At 36.9% G+C, this 22,475-nt stretch overlaps 1 protein-coding gene across 4 annotated transcripts in view; it reads right to left on the bottom strand.

Annotated features, from left to right (window-relative positions):
- Nucleotides 1-22,475, bottom strand: part of TTC29 (tetratricopeptide repeat domain 29) — a 271,916-nt gene that overhangs the window by 198,351 nt on the left and 51,090 nt on the right. For all 4 annotated transcript variants that reach the window (XM_058284999.2, XM_058284958.1, XM_058285030.1 and 1 more), the window contains one exon: nucleotides 6,873-7,085. In XM_058284999.2, coding sequence (XP_058140982.1) covers nucleotides 6,873-7,085 — 213 coding nt within the window. The remainder of the gene's footprint in view (nucleotides 1-6,872; nucleotides 7,086-22,475) is intronic.

The raw sequence follows: 22,475 nt of genomic DNA, 5'->3' as shown, positions 1-22,475 counted from the left end.
AAGGAAAATCTATCAGAGCCAGTAGAAAGAAAGATTTTGAGGGAGCTCTTTGAGAGTCCGGCCACATCAAATATTTGTTTTAAGGTTGGATTTAAACATGGTAATTTATCCTGTTTACTGATTGAGACAAAGTTAAGATAAATAGAAAGCAGCAAAAATAGTTGAGGAATATATAAAAAAGAGTAAAATCAACGACAAAAAAGGATTATAACTGAAACCTTGGCACATTAAAATTGAATGACCCCCTACTTTCCATTTAATTGGAGTCACCCAGGACAACTAACAAGGAGACGATTATGGACAATGACCATCCCAAGGAACAGAGAGTGTTTGCAACTGCAAGCAAGAGAGTTCCATCTATCTGCCCCATGGGATGTAAGCCCCTGTAGCAGTTTGATATGGTTATGAATTCCAAAAATAGATACTGGATTATGTTTGTAATCTGATTTGTACCTGGGCATGATTAAGTTATGATTAGGGCTTTGATTGGGCCACGTCATTAGGACATTGAGTCCCCGCCTCTTGGTGGGTGGGGACTCACAGATAAAAGGCATGGCAAAGGACAGAGTTGAGGGTTTCTGATGTTGGAGTTTTGATGTTGGAGTTTGATGCTGAAACCTTAAGCTGGAGCCCAGGAAGTCAGCATGCAGAGGAAACAGAAGCAAGCCCCAGGAAGAGAGGACCTGAGCCAGGTGAAGAACAAAGAGGAGTAGAGACAGCTCCTTAGACATGGCAGAAACCCCAGGAAGAGAGACAGAGCTGTTCACCTGGTAGTTTACAGCTAATCTTGTGGAAAGAGGCAAAGCCTAGAGAGCCTCATAGTCTATAGCTGACCTTGTGGAGAAAACTGAGGAGCTGAGCCCAGAGGAACCCGGGAAGCCTGAAACTTCACAGACGTCAGCAGCCATCTTGCTCCAACACATGAAAATAGACTTTGGTGAGGGAAGTAACTTATGCTTTATGGCCTGGCATCTGTAGGCTCCTACCCCAAATAAATACCCTTTATAAAAACCAACCAATTTCTGGTATTTTGCATCAGCACCTCTTTGGCTGACTAATATATCCCCTCTCAATTAGAGACAGAGTGGGCATCACCGTCCCCAAAGCCTCAAGATTGGGGAATGAATAATGAACTGAAGTAGACTTATTATTATTCTATTTTAGCCATTACTATTCTAGCAATGGAAGGACTTTAATCATTGATATAAAGGCAGTGGCCACAAGAGGTTCTGAGGGCTAGAAGAGGGAAGAATAGGTGTAACATGGGGCATTTTTGGGACATTGGAATTGTCTTTCGTGACATTGCAATGATGGATATGGGCCATGATACATTTTGTCAAAACCTATAAAATTGTACAGGGAAGAATGTAAACTAGAATATAAAATATAGTCCATGGTGAGTAGCAATGCTTCAATATGTGTTCATCAATTGTTAACAAATGTACCACACTAATGAAAGGTGTTATTAATGTGGGAAAGTGTGGGAGAGGGAGGGGTGTGGTATATGGGAATTCCCTATATTTTTACATAGCATTTATGTAATCTAAAGACTCTTTAAAAATAAATAAAAACATTTAAAAAAATTGAGTGACACAATACTCATACTACTTCCTACCCACAAAAAAAGGAAAAGAAAAAGAAACAAAAGGTAAAACACTGCATTGTGCAGTGTATTTGGGTGGGTTAAATTAAATGACATTTTTATGCAAATTTACAACTATTTACTTTAACACAATACTATTCTTTTGTTTTCAAACTACAAGTTTTCTATCCCTGTACTACTGTGTCTGCTGTAGAACCTGAAGAGGGGGTCATCACCAGTAACAAGGATTATGGATACAGACTATGTCCTCAGTGGAACTCAAATGTTTTATAAAATGTACTCTACAATTTCCATTTATTATCTGGGTGTCATATATTCAATCATTCATTTAGTCAAGCTTCAAGGACCTACTATGCATCAAGTACAGCTCTAAGCACTTGAGATTTACTGATACATCAGTAAAGTAAACAGACAAATTCCCTGTCCTTGGGAGCTTACATTTCAGAAGGCAGAGACAGAAAAAGACAAAAAATATACAATAAAATAATAAATTATGTGGTAAGTTATATGGTGATAAGTGCTCTAGGGAAAATATAACAGGGTAAGAGGAATTGAGAGAGCTAAGTGTGTGGGGGTGTATGCACAGAATGAAGCGTATTTCAATATTAAATATAATGGTCTGGGTAAGCCCTATTGAGATGATGTTGTTCACACTGAAATGGAATCAGAAATAAAAAATAGAAGTTTGGGGAACACAAATAGGTGGAAATTAAATAAATCATAAATAACCAATGGGTCAAAGAAGAAATCACAAGGTAAATTAGAAGGTAGGTTGAGATAAATGGAAAGGAAAACACATCAAACCAAAACTGTGGATGCAGTGAAAGTAGTGATTAGAGGGGGATTTGTAGCGATATATATATATATATATATATATATATATATATATATATATATATAAATAAATATCTTTCTACCTTAAGCCCATGGTGAGTAGCAATGCTTCAATATGAATATCTTTCTACCTTTCTACCTTAAGAAACTAAAAAGAGAAGAGAAATTGAATCCAAAGTAAACAGAAAGGAAGATATAATGACTAGAATGGAATAAATAAAATAGGGAATGGAAAAACAGTAGAGAGAATCAACAAAACCAAAAGTTGGTTCTTTGAAGTGATCAACAAAATGGACAAATCTTTAGCTAGACAGACCATAAATACAAAAAGGGAAGCCTCAGATTACTAAAATCAGGAATGAGAGAAGGGAAATAACTACAGATATTACAGAAATAAAAAGGATTATAAAGGAATACTATGAATGATTGTATGCCAACCAATTAAAGTAGATGAAATGGACAAATTCCTAGAAACACACAAACTACCAAAACTGTCTCAATAAGAAATAGAAAACCTGAATAGATCTATAAAAAAGAGATTGAGTTAGTGATCAAGATACTTCCCAGAAAGAAAAGTGTAGGCCCAGATGGCTTTACTAATGAATTCTACCAAAGATTAAAAAATAAATACCAATTCTTCATAAACTCTTCTAAAAATGAGAAGAGGAAAAAACATTTCCCAACTCAATCTATGATGCATGTTTTATCCTGACACCAAACCAGATAATGAGATCATTTGTAAAAGAACCATGAACCAATATCCCTTATAAGTATAGATGCAAAAATCCTCAGGGGGGAAAAAAAACTACCAAATTGAATCTAGAATCATATTAAAAGGAAGAGACATGATAATCAAGGGAGAGTTATTCTAGGAATACAAATGTCTTTCAAAATGGGAAAACCAATCAATCTGTCACGTTCTATGAATAGAAGGGGAAGAGACACACATGGATCATTTCAATTGCTGTGGAAAAAACACCTGACAAAATCCAATACCTTCCATTGATAAACATGGTAAACATTCAATAAACAGAATAGGAGGGGTTCTCCTAAGCCCAATAAAGATCATCTGTGAAAACCCCACAACTATAATGACAAAAGACTGAACATTTACTCCCTAAGATGAGGACAACACAAGGATATTTGCTCTCTATTCACCATTATACTGGATGTTCTAGTCAGGGAAATTAGGGAAGAAAATGAAAAAAGAATAAAAAGAAACAGTGTAAATCTTCATGACTTTGGATTTGGGAATAGATTTTTAGATTGATACAAAAAATACAGACAACAAGAAAAAATAGATAAATTAGTCTTTGTCAAAAATTAAAATTGTGTACTTCAATGAATACTGTCAAAAAATGAAAAGGAACCCCACGAATGGGAGAATATATTTATGTGTCATATATCTGATGAAGGATTTGTATCTTAAGATATAAAGAATTACAAATCAATAATAAAAAGACAAACAACCCAACTGAAATTTGGGCAAAGAATCTGAATAGATATTTCTCCAAAGAAGTTGTACAAGATGCTTAACATCATTATCCACCAAGAAAATGCAAATCAGAGCCACAATGAGGTACCGCTTTACACCTGCTAGGATGGCTATCATAAAAAGGATAGATGAGAATAAGTTGGAGGAAGTGGCTAAACTGAAACCCTTATATATTGCTGGCAGTAATGTAAAATGGTGCGACCACTGAAAAATGGTTTGGCAGTTCCTCAATAAATTTAATGTAAAGTTAGCCTATGGCCCAGCAATTACACTCCTAAGTTGGTCTATACCCAAGAGAAATGAAAATATATATCCACACAAAAACTTGCACACAAATAATTGCAGCAGCTTTATTCATAACAGACAAAAGAAGAAAACAACCCAAATAGCCATTAACTGGTGAATGTATAAACAAAATGTGTAAAACCAGACAATGGGCTATTTTCAGCCATAGAAAGGAATGAAGCATTGATATGCTACAACATGGATGAACCTTGAAAACATTTTGCTATGTGAAAGCAGCCAGCCACAAAAGACTACATACTATATGATCCTCTTCATATGAAAAATTCATAATAGGCAAAATCGTGGAGGTAGAATAGGTTAGTGATTGCCAAGGACTGCAGGGAGGGGAAGGTGACTGCTAATGGATATGGGGTTTCCTATGGGGATGATGGAAATGCTCTGGGATGGATGCCAATAGTTGCAAGGCTTTGTAAATATACTAAAAACTACTGAGTGTACACTTAAGAAATGAAAATAAAAGACAACACAGTATATGAGACTACTGTGTGGTGGTACCATATATGCTGTGCATTACCAAGGGGCCCACAGAAGGAGAGGGCCCATCGTGGGTGTGAGTGACCCTTCAACACATTGCACAAACCAATGTGGGGCAGGATGCTGGCCTGCCTGTCCCGAAAAGCATCAGCTTGCTGCTTCAGGTTTTCTGACCAAAGAAGGCATGGGAAGGGATGCATTGTCTCCCAGTGTTCCAGCCACTGTCAGAGCTCTGTCAAATACTGTGTAGTTCTGTAGCCTGTGTACTTTCTTACCTGGAAAGTGGGTAACAAATATTTATGGATTCTAAAACACATTTAAGGGAAACGGATGTGGCTCAACCAATTGGGCTCCCATCTACCATATAGGAGGTTCAAGGTTCGATGCCCAGGGCCTCCTGGTGAGGGCAAGCTGGCCCATGCAGTGAGCTGGCCCATGCCGAGTGCTGTCCTGCATAGGAAAGCCGCCCAGTGCAGGAGTGCTGGCTGATGCAGAAAGCTGGCACAGCAAAATGACAGAACAAGAGACAGAGGAGAGAAAATAAGAAGTAGCGAAATAGGGACCAGAGGTGGTACAAGAGAGTAACTCTCTCTCTCCCACTCCAGAAGGTCCCAGGATAAGTTCCCAGAGCCACCTAATGAGAATACAAGCAGACACAGAAGAACACACAGCAAATGGACACAGACAGCAGACAATGGGGAACGGGGAGGGGAGAAATAAATAAAAAATAAATCTTAAAAAAAATAAAATAAAAAATAAAAGACATTTAAAAATTATCGCTGTAGAAAAAGTAAGTTTTTCCCTGTTCCCCTTGCCTGTCCTTTGGAAAGTGAGAGATGTTTTTTAAAAGGGGCCTGCCTGGCAAGCAGCTGGGCTGTTGGAAGAAACTCAAGGCACCTTTCTTTGTGAGCTACCTTACAATTTGGCAAATGTGAACTTAAAGTAAAGTGCTTTTTTGTAACTGGTACATTACTTTACACTGAAATTCCCTGTAACTTGACATATGACTAAAGTTAGTTGCTCAAATTGATCTAAGAGCTAACTATTGATGCCAGGTTTGCCTCTTTGAGGGACGGTATAGGATCACTATTCATTCACAAGCAGCTCATTTAATGGGGCACATCTTTCAATAGGAGTGATTTCCTATGGGTATTCCAAGTAATATTACTAAAAGAGGTAACAGAGAATAAGATGTTTACTTTTACTCTTTAGTAAATTAAAATCACACCCAGAAAATCAGTCCTGTTTACTTAATAAACCATTTTTTCTTATTAGATCAATCTATTAAATATATCTGTGAGCTAATAAACTTTTGTTCAAGAGCACCGCTCCTATCCTTTTTTCTCCTTCATGAAGAGGCTACTCTATTAATAAATTAGTATGTGGCAATAAAATATCCTAGCATTTTACAAATTAAAAGCATCTAAAAATATGCTCCAAAATTTTCCTTTACATTTATATATACACAAAAGATATAAAATATTAAGGGATAGGATCAGCTTGCACAAAACTATCTTTCCTGCTGTGAATGTGCATATGAATCTCCTGGGGATCTTGCAAAAATGCAGATTCAGTTTCAGTAGGACTGGGGTAGGGCCTGAGACTCAGCTTTTCCTAAAAGCTTCCAGGCGATGCTGATGCTATTGCTGGTCCAAAGGCCACACTTTGAGAGACAAGGGTTTAAAATATATTAGGGCCCTATTTTCCTGTTTCTCCTAATTAAATATTTATGATATTTTCCCTATTACTTGAACATAGGAAATTTACAAACATTGAGAAGTCTCTCAGACAGTAAGAAATACATAACCTCAAAAATAAAAATACAACACACAACCAAAAAAACAAACACTACTCCCCCTTAACTTTTGCACTTTTGCTAATAGCCTTAACTTCTCATTATAGTTTCATTGTTTTACAATACTACTCCCAGTGGACTGTAATTTTGGAGATAAAAACTTTCAAGAAACTAATGGATTTTTTGTTGTCAGCACCAAGGCACCTCTGTTTCACAGTGAAATTTGAAAGTATATTGATGGCATTTGTCTTTGCATTTCATAGGAAATAATCACCCAAGTGCTTGACAATTTTTACTTTACTCTTGGGGAAAAAGAGTGCCTGTCCATTAAAGAAAGCGATGTGAAAGTGTTCTTTTCCACCTACCTTCTTTGGCTATTTCAGAAGCTTTTATTAGAATTCTGATGGCCTGTTTGTATTCTTTATTTTCCAGCATTTTGTCTGCGAGTAATCTGTAAGTCCTCAGGAGACTCTCACAGGCCCACAAGTTGAGAAAACGGCCTGTCTCATCCTTCCAGATCCGCCCTTGTGTCAATTGATGGAATGCTTCATAATGCTCGGCAGCTTCTAGAAGCTGACCTGAAGAATAAAAGCCATTCATAAATATAAACCCCAGGCCAGAACATATTTTTTAAAAATTTTGCGTACAACTTACGTTTTACTATTAAAAGGGAAATACTATGGCATGCAAATGAGGATTTCTACTACTGAAGAGGACTTAAACTGGGAAAGAAGCAATCTTGAATTGGACCTCAGATTCAGCAGGCATTTGGGTAAACACTTACAAGAGGGCTGTATCTAGGCTAGTGTAAATTGGCCAGGATTATACAAGTTTAGAGACAGGATGAACGTATAGAAGAAACATTAATAACCATCATGTTAGCTGACATTTATTTAACATTATATGTGCCAGGCAATGTGTTGGGTTCTTTACATGCATTTCTCATTTAACTTTCAGTACAATCCCATGAAGTAGGGATTATTGTGATTCCATTTTGCAAAAGAGGAAGCTGGGTCTTAGTGAGGTTAAGAATTTTGCCCAAGATTGCATGTCAAGTGGGTGGTAGAACCCAGGCAATTGGATTCTAGAGCCTATGCTTACAACCCTTGTCATGCAGTGCCTTCCTAACCGACAAAAATTTCTTCATTAATAAGAATTCAGGTATCTTAAAAAAGGGTGCCATCTCTTACAAATTTCAAATTCAAATATTATAGATCTTGAAATTACACTCCAAAGTTTGACTGAAATTTCCAAGCACATATTTTTATACTCTGCTTAGTTTTGAATAACTAGAGGGTAACTTAACCACCTTTCCTGTAATAATAGTCCAAAATGTATCTTCTCAAGGCCAAAATGCTATATTAACCTTCAACCATTTAATTCCTTAAAATAGGGCAAACATTTTCTGGAAGAGAAATTTGCAGCTCCATCTTGCAAATTTTATTTTGCCCGTAGATTGCCTTGTAGAAATGTTCTAATACCCAGTAATGCAGATACTCTTTCATGACATTAGAATTACCTCATTGGAATTAACTGGGAAAAAACAAAACAAAACACTTATCTAGAGCAGTCCAACAGAAAGAGTGCAAGCTCTGGAGCAGACAGCCCAAGTTCCTAACTCTGCTCCAACAGTTAGTCTTAGGATAGTGACTTACTCTCGTTGCGCCTTAGTTTATTTCTTATGTAAAAAGGATTATAATAGTACCTTCTGTGGGGTTACTGCATGAATTTGATGAATTAATATATGTTCAGTGCATGACATGTAGTAGGTGCTCAATAAGCATGGCTACTGTTATTGTAGAAATAAAAAATTTAGATATCCAATAGGCCAACTGAAATACTGAAATACAGCCACTAATGTGTTATTATCTTTAAGTACAAAATATTCTTCTTGAAAAAAAAAAAAAGAATTAGCTGAATCCTTACAAAAATCTTATCATGATTTATGGAATTAACCTATGCAGATCATACTAGGCTCCATGTATTTCTTCAGATAGATTTTATTTGATATTAGAGATTGGAGTCACTAACACGCCTATTGCATGCCACAATTTTCCCCTATTTTTGCACCAAATTTGCTCTCAAAATTAGTATTAAAGGAGAATGCACACACAATTATGAATATTATACTCAAAGCAACACAACAAACAGAGATGGATAATTAGTAACTGTTCTGTACAAAAATTCAGCAAAGATAATTCTGAGTACTGACCCATGGCACACAGCTGGAGTACACAGCAATGATTCACACCATGAAGGGAATGTATACTGCAAAGCTGCTTATAAACTGATATTATGAAACTTTCATATGTTAGAAGACTACAGAGCCATTAAATACAACATTGTGGAAGATTATTTAATTACATGGGCAAGTATTTGTGGTATGTGAAAATAATGGAAAACATCAGAAAATATTAACAAAATTTACCAGTGTTATTTCTGGGAAGTAGGGTTATGGGTGATAGTTTCTTTTAGATTTTTCTTTTTCTTCTTTCTCCTTCTCCTCCTCCTCCTTCATTTTCTCCTCTCCCTACTCCTCCTCTTCCCTTTCTCCTTCTGTTCTTGTTTCTGATTATTGGCATTTTCTAAAGTTTCTATCATCAAAATGTTATTTTTGTAATAAGAAATATACAGAGGTCACTTTAGAAATATATGCCAAATTCTTTTTCACTCTGATACAAATACTCAAGGTTGACGTTCACTGCTCTAATCTATCTTTACATTTAACTGACAATTTTTTTCTTACTGCCCGCAAAATCAAGCACAGTTTTTCATCTGTCTCCTGCAGCACCTTTTCCAGAAATACCTTGCTCCAAACACCCATGACACTCATTTAAAAAAAAAACTGGAAGGGAGCATTGGCATAAATGTGAGCTATGTCTCCTCTGTTAAATAAGTCTGCTTGTAAAGTATAGACTTGTACTCCTAGAAAGATATATACAGGAGTTTTTTTGTGTTTTTTTTTTAACCCAGTGCATCTGTCTATTCATAAAGTACAGATACATATTTCTCTTTGGTCATGTGAATAGAAAAGGGTAGTTTCAGGGAATTGTGAGGAAACCAGATAGTTCAGAAAAATTGGAACTGTTAACAAGGCTAGAAAGGATCTAATGGCATCTGTGGTCACACACAATAACAAGTTGGGAAGAGGGGCCAAAGTATGTAATGAAATGTTAGATTTGCTAAGAATTCCAGAAGAAGACCTGGGATATAAAGTTTCTGGATGACCCAACTAACTACAATGGGATGCAAATGAGGCATAATGATGTACACAGTAAAGGAGAAGTGATATCCACGTCAAAGACAGGATAGATACGGGAGCAGAAAGAGGAGATGGGGGAGGGGAGGAGACTGAGGGGAAAGGTGAGATGGAGGAAACAGGGGTAGACACTGTGCCTTTGCATTCCATGTAAGCTGGATCCCACTGGTGCTACTGAGTTCTGGAAGGCCACTAGGCATCCCAGAGGACCTGTTTAGGCACCAAAGAAGCACAAGTAGTTTCTGAAACATGGATTGCAGTTGATTACTATGGAAGGGAGCTGTGGGTGATTGAGAAGTAGCCTCTTTGGTTGAATTTGATTTTGCTAGTGTTCTGGGATCTAGAATCAGCATACTGCTTTTCTCTTGGTTATGGCCATGGTTCAACTGTCTGAAGAGTCACTATGACGTCTTCCATGAAGAAGGAGCCAAGTCCACGAAGCTTGGATAGAAAGAAGAGAGAACAGGGAACTATTCTCTCCTGGAGGCTTATTAAGTGGTTTTCCCCCATATACATTATCTTAACCTTGCAAAAACTGGTGAAGTAGAAGGTAGGCATGATTATTACTATTTAACTCAAAGGAAACTGAGGCCCAAAAGTTTAAGGGATGCCAGTAGCTAATTAGCATTAGTGAAAATTAGGATTTAAACCAAAGCTCATTGAAAGCCTATTGCTTGGTTGCTCCATTTCAAGTACTAGATCAGCAAACCAAGAGTCAGAAAATTAGGTGAAGTAAGTTGAATTTTCTGGGCATAAATCTCTCTCATTAAAAGCAATGCTTGAAAATTTCCAGTTCTGCAATTCTGTTTACAGGTAACTTCTCACATAAGAGCACAGGCGGCAGCCCCCGATGTGCTTCTGGTTGGTTTTTCTGAAGGAGTATAATGTCTAACTAGCCATGAGGGTCTGCACCTAAATTCCCTGCTTTCCTTGAATCATGCAATGACATTCTTGGGGGTACATGGAATTCTTCGGGTGCTTCAGACCTAGTCACCGGGGCCATGTCCAGCTATTCCACATTTCACCTCTTATTCCTTTAACCATTTTGCTACAGATAAGGTCATTGTTGCTAAGTCCTGGGGAGTCTGATCAGTTCTACTTTAAGCTGAGGTTCCTACACGAGGAAATAGCAATTTCCAGTCTTTCTCTGTCATTGGGAATAATTTCCAAAATAATTTAGTGAAAAATAGATCAGTAAATAAGTCAGCAAAGATTTGAGCCAATTGTCCAATACACACACAAATGACATAGCAATTTTTAAAGGCCGGTCAGAATTTGAAAGTACCCTTATAGTGTAGCATAATATTTGATTAAAAAATATTAAAGATATGTCTTTGCTAAGAAGGGAGCACAGTATTTTATATATGCAAATCTTTCCCTTTGCTATCAATGATATGATTCCATCTAATTTCTATTTCCAACTGTGAATAGGATATTCTTAATTATCTTACTTTCTGAGGAAAGGCTCTGATATTTATTAAGACTTATTAAGATATAATGCGTACTGTTTATATCTGAAATTTTTAAGTTCAATATACCTGACAAAAATAATGTGAAAGCCCACCAATATATTTTTGTCAAAGCTAAATGTAAATATAAATAAAGATAATAAAGCAGATCTTCAAATTTGGCTCATAATCCCCCTTTACAACTGCTTTGAAGTGTTCCTGTCGAGTGTACCCCTTGTTACCAAATGAACTTCAATGTATCTGAGCCAGGCTAGATTTCCAGAACCCACCTTCAATCTTTTAGGATAATAAGGACGAGTGTCTAGGTAACTATCCTCCTCTGGAATTACCAAGTTTAATGTTGCTTTCTATCAATGAAGAGGGTCAGAATGAAGAGGAATGATTATATCATGGTATCACAAAAATAAAAGTTAACAGAAAACAGGAAAGAAAAGAGAAAGGATCAGGAATATCCATAGATGTTAAGAGGAAATGACTTTTACCGTGTTGCAACAGAATCAGCAGAAAATCGTCATCATCACTATCAGTAACGAAGATCACAGTGGAAACCGCAATCAGGAATGTGTACTAACTATTGTTGAACTAAGTGCCTGGAATACATGGTTCTATGCTGAATGGAAATCTGAGTAGTTCACTAATATTTCTCTAATATTTCAGAGAAGAAAATGGAGCCATTATGTTTTGTTGAGAGCACTGGGGATGGACCTCCACAGATGCCGTCAGTAATCAATTTATCTCAACAATGTGAGGTGGTATCATAAAATACATCTTACAAGACGTGCTGTGAACAACTGCATAAAATAAAAGCAGCCAGGTATGGTTGAAAGTAGCCTAATCCTCGGATTTAAAAAAAAAACAAAGCAATTACATGGCATCTACATAAACAATAAGGAGGTTGGTATGTATTTATTGTTTTTCACCTAAAGGGAAGTGCACTCTTAAAATGAAACTACTACAAGTGAGTTTCACTTTTCCTAAAGCCCACACAAAGGAGAAATCCATCCATTTATTTAAAAATACAAACAAATTCAAACAATGTTGTAAACTGCAAAATGCTTGGTAGGATGTTAAGACAAACACTATGTAGAGAAAATGAGATTTTATATATTTGGGTATTACCCAAATTGTTGCTTACCCCTCTTCCCTGAACCACGTCTCTGAAAGTTTATAGATATTTGTTGTATCACAGCAGATGTCTAGAACAAATATTAAGCAAAGGAGAATGTATATGATCTCTCCCATTTCAGTTTTTTTTTTTAAAGTAGGAAGATTGACTAGATATTAACACAAATGGGTTTAAATGTGAAGCTGCCATAAAAGCAGGAACATAAATGTAATTCTCCCAGCCGCTATTTTGATGCACATTTTTGATTCCATGAATATTTTATGAAATGGCCCAAACTAAAGCCATATAACATTCCTGCATTACTGATGCTTGCGCCCGTAAGCTACGAACATTAGAGGCATGATTGAGTGCATTAAAATGAACTCATTCAGCAGTGCATTGATTACTTGAAGGGGGAGGGCAAAGAAAAAAGGAAGAAAGAAAAAAAAGAAGTTGCTCCACTTAAAACAGCACACAGATCTAAAGTTTGCAGTCTAATAAGGGAGACAGCAAGTTTGAATGAAATAATATTTCATAAATACACTGTGACTGTGTCTAGACCTGGCATTAATTAGGCAAGGTGTTAATTATGTCCAAAGATGGCTCCTGGTATCGTTTGGATAATTTAAAGTGTCACAATCTCTAAGACGTGCAGACTGACCTGCTTTAACTCCATGCATCAGCAACACTAAAAGTAGCTAATTATTTCTTTTTCAATCAACTTGCACATTTGCCAGTAAAAATAATGCAGCATAAACAGTTGCATGAAAATAATTTGACAAGTCCACAAGGCCCATTTCTTCAGCAGCACTGGTATAAGTCTTAAGCATATTTAGTTCTAAATCGGGCACATTTGTTGAGGACTGTAGGGATATATTCCACTTTAGTTTAAAACAACAACCTAAAGGAACAATAAAGCTTTAGGAATATTAGAGAACATTTTAATCTGGTGCTACCAGACATCTTTGGAGTAACTTACTCTTCTGAACAATGTAGACATAAAATCTGCTAGAAGCAATATTGAACAGTTGCAGAAAAAGAAAAATGTTATTGCCCTTTTGTAAAAACAAAAGATACTGCTTTCCATCTCAGTTTAACTGCATGGACAATTTATATTATCTTTAGATTTTTACATTCAATTATTGTAATTATAACAGCACTATTCAATGCTGAAATAGTTCAGGGCTTGTCACACTTCCCAATGGAAACTATTATTTGCAAGGGTATATATCTTGTCAGAGGAGATTTGTTGTGCACTGTAACACACAGCACACCACTGCGAAATGGAACACTGGAAAACAAAGATTTTGTTCTGTGATTTAATCGCGTCCCTAATAAACTGGGAAGAAAATGTGCCCATAACTTTTGAGTTGCTACTGTGGGATATTTAGAAGAAATTTAAGATGGTATTTTAAACGAAATCCTCGGTTTAATCATTTTTAGCAAAGATTTCAGATAGTCATTATAGGAATGCCGGGACACACACTTTCACACGTGTTGGTCTCTAAGCCGGACAATGCAAAAGGATCCCAGGAAGACAGGACGCAGGTGTGGGAGAGGCTCACCAAGGGCTCTACCACTGGTGCTAGCAATACTAGTACCAGTTAACTTCTAAAAATCTAGAGGTTTTGCCTAGATCTATAAAATATTCTAGGGGAACTGTTATTAATTGTTGCTGTTTATGATTTGTAGAGAGGTGAATTATGGTGTTCGGTGATAACAGTATTTCCCTTTCACAATAAACTGTTTTACTTTGATGTTTTCCCCCTCATCTTAAAATACTACGTAAAAATGTTGGCAGGCGTAAAATTTGAGGAGAATTAAAGTCAATATTAACATTAGATCAACTAATGAATTATATTTTGCTGGACTTAATCAATAATGTAATTCTTACTTGAATTATATATATCGCACATTATTAAATAGACCCTGTTCAACTTTATTATGCATATATTTGTATGAACAAAGAAAAAGATGTGAAAGTACATATACCAAAGTATTAATATTGATTATTGAAGACACAGGTGAAAAGAGACTATTGGCATTCCCCTCTACCTCTAACCTCAGTTTTGACTGACAATGAGCATACATTATTTTGGATATTACAAAAAAAGAAAATAGTGAACTAAAAATAATTTATTTGGGTGAGTATGGAAGTAGGCAAACAAAGTTAGCTGAACAGTTATTATGTGCCAGTCACAGGCTACTTACTCTATATTACTTTATTTGACCTCTGGATGTTAGTATCTACATATTAGAGATGAGCCTCTTAGGGATCATCTCACCTAAATTCACATAAGCAAGTAAGTGGCAGAGGTGATGCCCAAAGCCCATGGTTTCTTCCCTTTCTTAAGGTGGCAAACCTTTTAGAAACCACTCCCACTGTTAGGACTTGAAGGCGTGAACCCCAGGACCACGGTAACTGGGGAAAAATGGGCACCCCAGTTCTGTGCTCCTTTTCAGTCAGGGTTCTGAAACAGTGACAGTGGAGTGTGGTTGCTTGAAGTGATTAATGGGGAAAGGCAGGAAGAGATGAGAGGAGGAGGCGTCTTCGGGACATGGAGCTGCCCTGGATGGTGCTTCAGAGGTAATCACCGGACATTGTAAATCCTCACAGGGCCTACATGATGGAATAGAGGAGAGTATGGGCCATGATGTGAACCAATGTATATGAGGTGCAGAGGTGCCCAAAGATGTACTTACCAAATCCAATGGATGTGTCATGATGATGGGAACGAGTGTTGTTGGGGGGGGGGAGAGGGGGGGTGGGGGGGTGGGGTTGAATGGGACCTCACATATATATTTTTAATGTAATATTATTACAAAGTCAATAAAAAATTAAAAAATTAAAAAAAAAAAAAAAAAAATCATTTGTGCCAGCCACGTAGTTTGCTGGGTGCTTCTTAGGCATTCGGTAACTTTGACACTGTTTTGTCTAGTTTTTGGTGGTTTTTGTTTTTCCAAGTTTGCAACTGAAACTGAATCTGGATGGACCTAATGTGTGGAATGTCTTAAAAACCTAAATGTTATGGAACAGGGTCACTTATTCAAAATGAAAAGCCATGTAAGGTCATAATTCGACATAGAACACTTCTTTCAAATGAAAAACCCCCTTTTGCTCCTAGTCCTTTGTACCTCTGAAGACATATTTCTGGGGCAATGTCTCCTCTCAGATAGTGAGAGGAAATACTGCCTCTGGAACAGTTTATTCAGTGTGGCAAGAACTGCAGGCTCAGTACAGTTTTTCAAGACCTCCTTGCATAGCTTTGAAAAAGAAAAACCTGCTGCAGAGCAGACCTCTCTGAATGAGGCGTCCTCACAGTCCTACTCCTTAAGCAGTAAATAATTAAAGCACCCTGAGAAAGACAGGTAAAATACAAGCAGCAATATAAGTAACACAGACATGAAAGAGAAGGGGGAGAAAATGAATTTTAAAAAAAGCAACGAAATAATTCATTTGAAGCGCTAATAAAGTTTCATTTGCAGTCTTGTTTAAAGATATATCAGACTTTAGGGATGTAACCTAATTACATTTTTATTCTAAGTTCCATTCAGAGATCTTGGACTTTGACTCTTTAACACAGATCAAACATGGTATAATTTTCTTGTGGCTCTCAATACTTAAAAAGGATCTCTTCATTAAATACCAGAAGGTCTTATGAACATGTACATGTAGGGGATGGAGAATAAACTGACGTGACCCGAAAGGTGACAATTAATTTATATAAAAATAGCAGTGCTAATTCATTTAATTTCAGAAAAAAGTTTTAAATGAATTGAATTCATTTTTATTCAAATATATGGTGACTCTGTTTATAATACTAGTCTTATCAGGTAGAACTTAGAAAATGTATCAATTCCCACTCTCTAAACAAAGCTAGTCTTGGAATTTACTCCAAAATGAAGCACTGGAAACAGTAAGCCTCGCAATCACACAAGGGTTAAAGAGGAGACAATTTCAACGGGCTTGCAGTCTACCTTAGTGACAGGTATATTGGAATCATCAATATTCATACTTAGACACTTGTTTGATTGGTTTTATTCCAGGCTGTTACTAGGGAACCTAAATGGGATAATGTGTTTTCTTTCCCAAAGACTCTATCTGGAAAATTTCTTCCAAAGGGACTTTTAAGGTATAAATTTAGAAGCAATTTAAAAGTGAGGGGGGAAAAAACCAAGTAGGATTTATTTTTCAATAATTAAGAGAAAAAAATGTTCACAATGAACTTGCTTGTTATACTAAAGGTGTAGGCAGATGGAAAAAGTACCCTAGGACTTAAATACCCCAATACTTTGCTCATGGTTTCAGCAGCAGCCAGTGGGAGGTTTTGCTAGAATTTTTTTTTAATGTTTTTTTTATTAGAGAACTTGTGTGTTTACAGAAAAATCCTGCAGAAAATACAGTTCCCATTTACCCTCCACCCCCCCCCATTAATAACACCTTGCATTAGTGTGGTCTGTTTGTTACAATCAAGGAAATAGCATTATTATAATGGTACTATTAACTATATAGTCCGTGGTTTACTTTAGGGTTCACTGTCCAAAAGTAACTATTTTATGCTTGTCAAAATCTATTAACAGCAAACAACAAAAATATTTTCTTGTTATTATTTTTGCATGAATAAAATACTGGGTTTAGAAAGACAAAAGAAAAATTTTTTTAACATTCAGTCTATTTAAGGTGACCAATTTATTCTGGCTTGCTCTGGGATTTTAGCACTGAAAGTCATGAGTACCGGGAAACTCTCCACCTTAAGCAAACAGGAATAATTAATCACTTTACCACTGACCCCAAGTAAAAAGTATTTTAAAAATATAACTAAATAAAACACAAAGTAATATTTAACAAAAATATAATGCCAGATACATTTTATTTATTTTAAAGGCAAAAATATAACAGCATGAAGAAAACATTATGGGGACCATCAATCAATCAAAATGTTATAGTTTTGATCAAGTTTCATTCTACTACTTTTCCATATCCAAGCATGATTTTTAGATGGTTGTAAAAGAGTAGGAAATAATTTTTTGCCTATATAAATTATTCTAACAGAATTAATTTACATGTTACATATTTTCAGGATACTTTGATCACCCATTTGTCCGATTATTTTCCCATTATAAGTAATATTTCAATTAATACCTTCCTGTAGTTTTCTGTCTTCAAAAGCTATCTTAGAGTCCTAGAAGTGGAATTACTAGATAAAGAGTTTCGGAAAAATTTTGGTTGCTATGTATTGCCTTAATATTTCTCAAAAAACTATTTCAATGATTCACATTATCACCAATAATACAGGAGTATTACTTTAAGAAATTATGCTTACATTTTTTTTTCATTTTTGTCATTTCAAGAAGTATTAAATGGTACTTCACAATTATTTAAATTGATTTTTAGGGAAGTAGATTCTTTTCTTATATATTCACTTTGTATCATATTTTAGCATCTCTTCTGCTGTCATGCGGAATTTATCTCTCCTTCCCATATACTCAGCCAACCTAATGACCCAATCTCCTGGCCTGTCTTAATTTCCTGAAACTTCCCCTGCTTCTAGTCTCCCCTGTTCTGGCTCACCCTACCCAGATTACGGAACAGCCTCCTTGACACACAGGAACCTCCTCTGTGCCAAGCAGAGCATGCTTGTATTCAGGCCAAGCTGACTTTTCCCACCTATTTCATTTGCTAATCTTTGGCTCTTCAACTTTGGTTTCCTACAGTACAATTTAGGTAGGTCCCTTAAATTGTACTGTATTAGTGTTCATGGATTTGATTTTCTTAAAGAACCATCCCTTTATATGAGTAGTCTGGATGGGCTAAAACATTAGCAGGAATTAACTAATGAGGGTGTTGCCTTCACTCACACCGTCTGGCAGGACAGGATGCTCATTAGACAACACCTGGGAATCTCAAGTGGTTGGGGGCTGGGGGGGGCGGTGAGGGCAGGGGATAGGACCATGAAGACAGCTAGGAAATAATAAGATCTAGAGAGATATGATTTTTTTTTAATTCACAATTTTGTCAGGGTCAGTCCTATTTCAGAGGACTTTTCTGATTATAATTTTAGTAAAAATAAATCAGGAAAAAAACACAACAGAACCTAAATTTCTCTGCTAAGCAAACCTTCACAGGGGGAGGGAGTGCAGGGTAGTGGAAAGAATATTGAACCTAAGATGTGAAGACACAGGTTCCTGTCCTGGCTCTGACATGCTTTGGTTTGTCATGCTTCCTTGTAGAATTCTAATTTCTGTATCTTTAAAATGGGGATAATATCACCTATCTCATGCATGTGAATAACATATCATATCTAACTACCACTATACCTTTCAAGGGGTTACTGCCATTGTATACACTGCAGATACATATGATTTCTCTGAAACTTGTCTAAATGTTACTCTGAAATCAGTTTGACGAACCACATGTGGAGCTAGTGTATTCACTTGTGCTAGGTAGAACATAGAGAAGGGCATTTATAGGGAAAAGTCACCTGAAATGGATATTAGGTGCCTTGGGTGAAAATCCAATAAACTACATGGCCTTGGTAAAATTGCTTAATTACTGTCTCAACTTCCTCACCTATCAAATTAGAGTCTAGGCTAGGTTTTTTCTTGAAGACCCTGTATGATCCTGAAATTCATTTATCTAAAGTAACTGAACAATGTAAATTCCCAACCCAGCTTTAAATAGTTGAGGACTTTTTCACGATTTACTAAATCCATATCCACCTGTTCTTCCAAGGAAATATTTACCTGACCCTCAGCGGTGCCCTTATAGCATCTCTTATTGGGTGTCAACTTTCAGGAATCACAAGCATTTCGAAAAATAAATCACTGGAGAGCAGTTCTTCCCTTCTAATCCCCATCAATCTTCTACTCTCCAAAGAGTTGTGTCATTTGTATGCAGGAACCCAGCACCCTAGCAGAGCAGTGGGGGCAAACAGAAAAGGTCTTCAGGCTCCTAAGCCAAAGAGAACATACTCTAAATACTTACTGCCCCCACAAATGTGGTCTTACCACATGGAAAAAGACAATGATGGTGTTACCAATGGAGCACAGCCTCCCATGTTCATGTATGCTTAATGTTTTGAATGAAAGGATAAGAAAATCTTGAACAAAAGTAGAGTAGGAGTTTTTGTTTTAGATGAAAGACACAGGCTCAAAGAAAACTATTTTAAAAGGAAGTTTCCCTAAATTGCATTTGCTGTGTGGACTGGTAGGGAGAACCTGGAGGACATAATCAATGGAGTAGAAAATGAGAGGACTGAGGTAAAATGGCAAGTGTTAAAAGGAAGAATGAGATGTGATGAAAGAAGATGCCAAGGGAAAGGAGAACAGCATGAGCTGAGCAGCATGAGAATTCACTGGGACTGCTGCTTGTAGACCTGATATGAGTTACACCCGCATTGGAAATTCTTCCCTGAAACTTGCCAGCACTACTTGAAGCTGCACGCACACCCTGGGAGAGAGATGAGGATGTGAAAAGGGAAAAGAGCATTTATGGACTGCCTCTGTGCCAAGGAGGGAGCACCAGGCCTCACTCTTCTCATTTAGCCCTCAAAACAATTCTCTAGATAACTGCAGCTGACTTTTTCAATAATGAAGTGAGGCACAAAGAGGTTAATACTAGATTCAATCTCTCTTTCATAAACAATTATTTATCCCCACTAAATGGATACACACAATTTTTAATGGATGCTCTTTCAATAGCCATTTCAGTGAACATAGAAATCAGAGCTGGAGGTGAACTAAGAGCAGATAACATTGACTCTAGCTCTTTGGTTTTAGACATGAGGAAACCAATCCAGAACAAACAAGACAACTTTTGGGTCCTTCACATTTGAATCTCATGCATGTTTTACCTATCCTATCAGCACAAATCATCCACAATATTGTAATTATCAGAGTACTGGCTTGTCTCTTCCATCAAAATTTAAGTCCCTTAATCAAGGTACCATAATTATCTTTTTCGGCCACATATTCCAAGCACCTAGCCTGGTACCTGACACATAGTAGGGGCACAATATACATTTATTGCATAAAATTACAGGTGAAAAGTGGCATCTCTTTAGTGCCCTAATTTGTGCCTTCCTATTAACAATATTGACTTTTTGTCATCTTCATCATCCAGCTGAATTTCTTCTTTGACTTGACATCTCAGTTCCTTCACTCGTTTTTCTATTGGCGCTTTAGTGGTTTTCTTAACAATTTGTAAGTGCTCTTTATATAATAACATGGAGCAAATTTATTTCAAATATTTCCCAGATTTGTCTTTTAATTATCTGTAGGAAGTCTTTAATAAACAATTAAGAATACTATGTGTCAAATCTCCCAATTTTTGTTTCTTATAGAGAGAATTCTTTTCTCCTAACCTCATGTTTCCATGAGGGGCTTCCACTCTCCTTCCCTCCGCACTGCTCTTGGAGGGAAGAGGAATGACTGCTCTGTGGTGGAATTCTAAGTGCTCATCCTCTTTGGGCTGGTCCTCAGCAAGTGTGCCCTTTCCCCACTGCTGAACTCATGCAAGCAGGTCTTGAACAAGTTGGTCAGTAAGAAGGTGTTTAAAATTAATTCTGGGGGATAAGAGATTTAATCAGCTATGAGCTCTGTTCCCCCAAAAGCCTTAACAATTATGATCTGATTCTCATGTTTCTTCTGAATTGGTTCTAAACTTGGAGTAGGAAAAGGATGCATTTATCACTCCATTAAAGCCATCGTTTCCCTGCATGATTTATTCAATTTTTTATGCTTTGAGGGTCTAACCCATCCAAGATTGAGTAAACATTTGCCAATATTTTTACTTTTTTATAGTTTATTTTGAAATGTTTCTCATAAAATTTCATTTTCAAACAAGATGCAAAACTAATCAACATTACTGAAAAAAATGTTTGGTGAATATGGAAAATCACAAAGGAAATACTAAATTTTTATGCTCTGTAAGTATCTTCTATTTTCATATTTGGGGAAATGCATTTTTTTTTGTAGATTTAACTTCATGTTTAATTAGTTTCAGGGGCTATTTTAATCTTCATATGCAGATTTTTATTTTTAAGGTCAAGAAAGCTTTCTTGAAATATCTTTGATTGTTGCCTCAGTTCCAATGATTATGTATTCTTACAGAATTATTATGTTATTATGTATTCATGCCAGAACACTTATGATTCTCAGATTTGATATCTGTTTTCCACTTTCATATTTTAGGGGAAGGAGACAATCCTGTAAGACAAGAATGAGTGGGCCCCAAATTTTAACACTTCTCTGTGAGATTAAGATGGGGACAGTTCCTTAGAGAGGTGGCCCCTTCCACAAATTAGTTTCTGGGTCTTGCTTCCATTACTGAATGCTTTGGTGGAGAGCCATCAGCCAGTCCAGAACCTCATAACAATTCCATCCTGCTCCTTCTGGCCTCTGAGCAAACCCACTGAAATATACCACCGAGTATCTGGTCATGAAACTGACTATTAGCAAGCCAACGAGAACAGCTCTTCTTTCCTTCAAGGGTTCTCCAGTCATTGAAAGAACTTACAATCAATGCTGTAGAACCTGATTAGCCTGTACTCAGCTCCTACATTGCAGCCACAGAGGGTGGCTTTCTGAACTGGAAAATGTGACCTCCTCAACTGTTCTTATAAAGGTCTTAGTCTGCCTGCCTTCAGGGAACAAGATCTGCCCCCCAGGATTGTCACCCCATATGTATTCCTAGTCATCCTGCTCGCCCCCAACAGAGAAGTCAGTAACTAAATTCAAGGCCCTTTTGGGCTGAAATGGAATGAGCTTCTGACAGAGTGGGAGATGACTCCTAGAAGCCACCCACTGGAATTGGGGAAGAATAAAAGGGTAGTCTGAAATTTAGGGTTAAGTTACTTAAGATTGCTCCCTCCAGCTAGCCTTCCTGAAAAGAAAGCAGCCTCCTGCAAAGCTCCATGGAAACAAGCTAGTCTCAGTGCTTAAATCAATCATCTGCCAAAGACAATGTTAGATCCAGTCACTAAATTATTGGGGGGGGGGGGGCTAAGGGGCTGCAGAGAGTAGAGGGTGTTGGCACTTCCTCAACTATGAATGCTGATGTGGTAAACTGGACAAGCATAAGGCTTGGACCCCTGCCCCCTGATTATATCAGGGCAAGGGTTTGTATTGCACCCAA

The sequence above is a fragment of the Dasypus novemcinctus genome, chromosome 1 (assembly GCF_030445035.2).
Source record: "Dasypus novemcinctus isolate mDasNov1 chromosome 1, mDasNov1.1.hap2, whole genome shotgun sequence".
NCBI lineage: Eukaryota > Metazoa > Chordata > Mammalia > Cingulata > Dasypodidae > Dasypus > Dasypus novemcinctus.
This window is presented reverse-complemented; position numbering and strand designations above follow the sequence as displayed.